General features: G+C 29.7%; 1 protein-coding gene across 1 annotated transcript; it reads right to left on the bottom strand.

Annotated features, from left to right (window-relative positions):
- Positions 1-2,658: 2,658 nt before the first annotated feature.
- Positions 2,659-4,986, bottom strand: LOC102595905 (beta-amyrin 28-oxidase-like). The gene is made up of 3 exons (XM_006353567.2): positions 4,028-4,986; positions 3,182-3,369; positions 2,659-3,101 (listed from the first exon to the last, which is right to left on the bottom strand). The coding sequence occupies exons 1-3, from the start codon at positions 4,977-4,979 to the stop codon at positions 2,796-2,798; spliced, it is 1,446 nt and encodes a 481-aa protein (XP_006353629.1). The 5' UTR covers positions 4,980-4,986; the 3' UTR covers positions 2,659-2,795.
- Between the last annotated feature and the right edge of the window lie 302 nt (positions 4,987-5,288).

The raw sequence follows: 5,288 nt of genomic DNA, 5'->3' as shown, positions 1-5,288 counted from the left end.
AAAAAAAAAAGCTTCTTCTTTCGACACATTTGGGTGGGGGAGGGTCGGGGGTGGTGGTGGGTGGAGAGAAGAAAATCTGGGTGAGAGAGAGGGGTTGGGGTTTGAGGTGGGGGTGGGTAGTAGAGAAGACAATTTGGGGGTGGTGTGGGTATAATTTTCTTTTTATTAAAAGTGTTTTTTTTTAAAAATTATTTAGTTAAAGAAATGCCACATGTCAATGAGTCATTGGTAGTTTTTTTCCTACTCAAGATTCATCATTTAATAAATTATATATATATGCCACGTGTCTTTATTTAATTCGTCACTTTGACACGTCATCAGCGAGTGTGTTACACACACCTTACAAATTTGGCAGATTATCGAAAAAGTGTCAAATTGACACAGTTGGGCGTGACATGAGGTGTCTAAAATGAACAAAGCCTAATTAAGGTGTCTAAGTGAAAGATCGTGCCAAATTTAGGGGGCCACCGATGGGTTAGGCCTAATTAATACCATGTTTGATTGATGGATAAGAAAAAAAGTTATTCATGTATATAATTAATACGATGTTTGGTAAGTGGATAAGAAAAAAAGCTATTCATTTATATAATAATATATCGTTTGGTAGGTGGATAAAAAAAATTTATTCATGTATAAAATTAATATGACGCTTGATTAACAATTTTGAAATTTGCATAATTAATACATATATATATTATGGGGAAATTTGTGTATTATTTATGCGGGATAGAAGGTGAAATAATTAATATGTGTATACCTAATACATGGATAAAAAGTTAAAATGACAATATTACCCTTATCACTCTCACTTAACTATTTTCATTACTCTCACTTAGCTATTTTCTTCTTCTACCTAATTAAAGAAATGTTTTAATTTAAATACAAAATTAAAAGAAGGAAAAGGTATAATTGTAAAGAAATGTTTTAATTTTAAAAATATACTAATTTTTTAAATAGAAAAACAACATTCAAAGGAATAATTTATGCATAACTAAACCATGCATAATACTTGTATAACTTATACTCGCATAATTGATACCCACATAATTAATACTTTCATAACTAATACTCATATTATTAATATTTGCATTACTAATACATGCATAACTAATACACACATTACTAATACATGTATCACTCTATCCAGCTATCAAACGACCCCTTGGGGGGGAGGGGGGGTTGTTTATGCGTGTTATATGAAATCATGATTTTAATTTGAGGGCATCTCCAACCTTATACTCTATTTTACTCTACAAATATTGAGTTCTCTGTTTCTCGACAATCAATTCCAACTCAATTCTCTATTTTACTCTCTAAAAAAAGAATTTTCTTCTCTATCCTCAATATTATATTACTCCCTCCATACCAATTTATGTGACACTTTTCAGATTTCAAAATTCAAACAAGTTTATCTTTGACTGTAAATTTCTCATATATTTTTTAAATAATTTGAATTGTCAATTATTGTAACTAATAGTACTTTTTATTTATAGATATATAATTTCATTTCAAAAAATTTGAAGATTCCATGCGCAAATTCTCTATCAAACTTAAATTGTTTGACTCTCGAAAAACGAAAAAGTGTCACATGAATTGAGACAGAGGCGATATTATTTCTATTTCATTCTTATTTTGTTATTTCATAATATACATCCTTTCTATCTTTTTCCCAAATAATCACTTTATATAAATTTTATTTTTTCAATTTTTTACTCAATATAAAATTATATTTTATTCTAAATTTTTAAATAACATAAATTGTAAGAAAATATTATATAGTATACAAGTTAATGGACAAATTCAAATAAATGTGAAATACAAATATATAAACACACAACTTTAAAAATTATTACGTTGCTCTCATAAATGCTCTACTAATGCATTACGGAGTTCAAAATGAGCATTTTTGTCCTTAAATTATTCTTTTTATATATCTAGCTAAAAATTGTTCAAATCGGATATTTTCATCTACCACCATTTATGTCGTTGGAGTTGGAGTCTCTACGACATCTTGACTTGGTGCATTAAGATCACGTTCATCCTCGATTATCATGTTGTGCAATATAATACATGCAATCATTATATCATGTAGCGTTTTCTTTCTCCAAAAACATGACGTCCTGCAATAATTACAAAACTCCGAATGCATGTTCAAAAATTAATAATAATTATATTACTGACGAAAATTGGAAAAAAAATTGAAATATTATTAATTCGAGATGAAAGTAGTATATATTAAATAATATATATTTAAAAATATTATATTACATTTAAAAAGAATTATCAAGATTAGACATTTAATTAATGACATTATATGTAAAATAATATATTAATTAGAAAATAATAATTAAATATTGAAAAAAATGAGAATTGAGTGAATATTTAGCTCTCTAAAAATGAAGAATGGAGTCTAAAATAAAGAGGGTTGAAATTCTCATTCTCTATTTTACTCTCCAAATATAGAGAATGAAGAGTAAAATAAAGGTGGATTGGAGATGGTCAGAAGGTGAAGTTTTCTGTTTGTACATATACGTAGCACTTTCAGAGGAAATTTTAATGGTCATGATGAAAGTATTGGTTATGACTGAACAGCCAGATAAAAGGACATGGACATACATTAAAAAAATCGTATATAAGAAAGTATTAGGTGAGATACGATTGACATTTGAAAAGTGTCATTGTCATGCAATTGGGGAAAACTAACAATGAAAATCTTATTGATTGTATTCATAGGTTCTGTTGAATAAGCAACGAGATGACAATCACCATACATATTGTGAGACACAAATGATGATTCAAGCTAAATTTCCATGGGGTTGAATCCTAACAGGGAGACCATTGAGAGGTACAGGTGATGATTGATAAATAATTTTTTCATGTGGAACCAATTTCTCTAACTTGAAATTGGTAACAACATTATACATAAACACTAGAATTTCCAATCTTGCATATTCTTTTCCTGGACACATTCTTGGTCCTCCACCAAATGGTACAAAAGTGTATGGTGCTGGTCCACTTCCTTCAAATCTACAAGGGTCAAATTTTTCTGGCTCTGGAAAATATTTTGGATTTTTGTGTGTTGAATACACATTCCAAAATGTCTGTCCAATATATAAACATAATTAGAAAACAAAATTAACTGACTTTAAGTGATCATTTGAGATATTATCTCGAAACGTACCTTCCATCCTTTTGGTATAGTAAATCCTCCAAATGTGAAGTCAGTAATTGCTTCTCTAAAAGCACCTTGAGCTGGTGGCATTAGCCTAATTGCTTCACATGCTACATTCCATGAATACTTCATTTTCTGGATATCATCCCAATTTAGCAATTCTCCTTCACCTTTTGACTTTCTAATTTCCATTTGTTCTATTCCAAACACACACACAAAAAGAAGAAGATGATATATAAGTCCTTAGAACGTATATATTCACCGTTAGTATAAAAGCAACGTAGGTTTACCATCAGTATAGAGAGTAAAGTGTACACAGACATATTACTCTTACCTCGTGGAGGTAGAGATGTTCTTTTCGAGAGACTCTCGGCTTAGATGACAATCATAAGGTAATTATAAATAAATCTTAATTTTAAGCATTACTTGATAACTTCATAAAAATAGTAAGTCATTAACTTGTTATTTCATATTGATAGTGTAATAAAATCTTTAAAATTGTCAGTCATTAACTAACATATATATATATATATATATATATATATATATATATATATATATATATATATATATATATATATAAGTTATATACATCAGCAACACAATGAAATGAATTTTTCATATCATTTATGTAATTTAACATGTTATAATAAAGTACTCACTATTTGTTTTAGATTACAAATCAATTTACTATAAGAATAACTAAAATTATCAACGAAAAAATTGGTTACCAACAAAGTAGGATCCCTTGATAAACGGAATCCAATTAGTTACAAGTTACCTTTATAATTATATTTTAAGTGATCTGATTATCTGCATGTGCATAAAACTATCAAAACTATAAAGAATTAGTACCTTTATAAACCTCGTTAAAGATTTTTGGAAGCTCAGCAAGATATTTCAAGACAAAAGTGATAGCAGCACTTGTAGTATCATAGCTTGCAACAAGTAACCCTATAATATTATTGTAAATCTCTGCATCATTCATAAATTGACCATTTTCATCACTAAAACTTATAAGTCGAGACAACAAGTGATCACTATGATTATTTTTCTCATTGATCTTCCTCTCCTTAATAATCTTCATAAGCTCCTCACGCACCATTTTTCCCCCTTTTATCGCGCGATTATAAGGCGTACCGGGTAAATTAATTGGCACGGTAAACATCCCGGACGTTACAAGAATGAAAGGGTCCGATAACTTTTTAACGTGTTGAAAATCCTCTATTGATAGGAATAATTTGCAAGCTAAGCCGAAAGTATATTTTTTGACTAGAGGATAAATTTTGACTTCTTTGAAAGGGACCCATTCTTGTTTTAAGTGATCACGAGCCATGGAATCCATAAAAGGGATGTATTGTTTGAGATTTTCGGGTTTTAGGATCTCAAGAAGGAATCCACGATTTGAAAGAGCGATTTTTTTAATAGAATTTTGAGATTGAGATTGAGTTGGGCAGAGGAGTGGTTTGGTTAGAGACTGTGGCCACCATGTGGTAAGAAGTTTGTTTTCATTCGAAAACAAGAACTTGTTACCACTAGAGCCACAGAAAATTGCGATTTTTTCGCCGAAGAGGGAGGTTTTAAAGACTTGTGATGAGTGTTTTTCCATTCTTTCATGGATGAATTTTTCTGGGGATGATGAGTAAGCCATGTCAATGTTTTCTCCAAGAATTGGCCATCCATATGAGCCTGGTGGAAGATTTGTGTGTTTGTTATTGGAGTAATTGCCTTTGAGAATGAAGAAAATGAGATAGAGAGAAATGTAAAGAAGTGCAAATGCTAGTGAATAAAGAATAAAGGGATCCATTTTTTGAGATAGTGTCTTTACACAAATTCATTTTATAGGACTATGGTTGTGTACAAATTTGAACCGAAAACCGAATCAAACCACAAATTGAGTTAAATCGAAAAACAAATTTGACTAATGATTTGGTTTGACTTGGTTTGGTATTGGAAAAAAAAATCTGACTATACTTAGGTTTGTTTGGTTTTAATTAAAAAAAGTCAACCCGAGACCAAACCAACCCAACATTATATATATAATTTTTAAAATTTATTTTATACATAAAAGTGTTTACTTTGATGTAATTTCTAAATATTACTTATACGTTTTCAT

Source organism: Solanum tuberosum, unplaced genomic scaffold (genome assembly GCF_000226075.1).
Source record: "Solanum tuberosum cultivar DM 1-3 516 R44 unplaced genomic scaffold, SolTub_3.0 scf00158, whole genome shotgun sequence".
Lineage (NCBI taxonomy): Eukaryota > Viridiplantae > Streptophyta > Magnoliopsida > Solanales > Solanaceae > Solanum > Solanum tuberosum.
Note: the sequence above shows the minus strand (reverse complement) of the source record. Positions and strands in the feature narration are given on the sequence as shown.

Bases quoted from the DNA above. Each gene is read 5' to 3' on its own strand.
- LOC102595905 (XM_006353567.2), bottom strand. From the start codon at position 4,979: ATGGATCCCTTTATTCTTTATTCACTAGCATTTGCACTTCTTTACATT. The intron at 3,370-4,027 runs GTACTAATTCTT...TGTTTGGAATAG, and splicing joins CTTTAACGAGGTTTATAAAG to AACAAATGGAAATTAGAAAG. The intron at 3,102-3,181 runs GTACGTTTCGAG...TATATTGGACAG, and splicing joins CTATACCAAAAGGATGGAAG to ACATTTTGGAATGTGTATTC.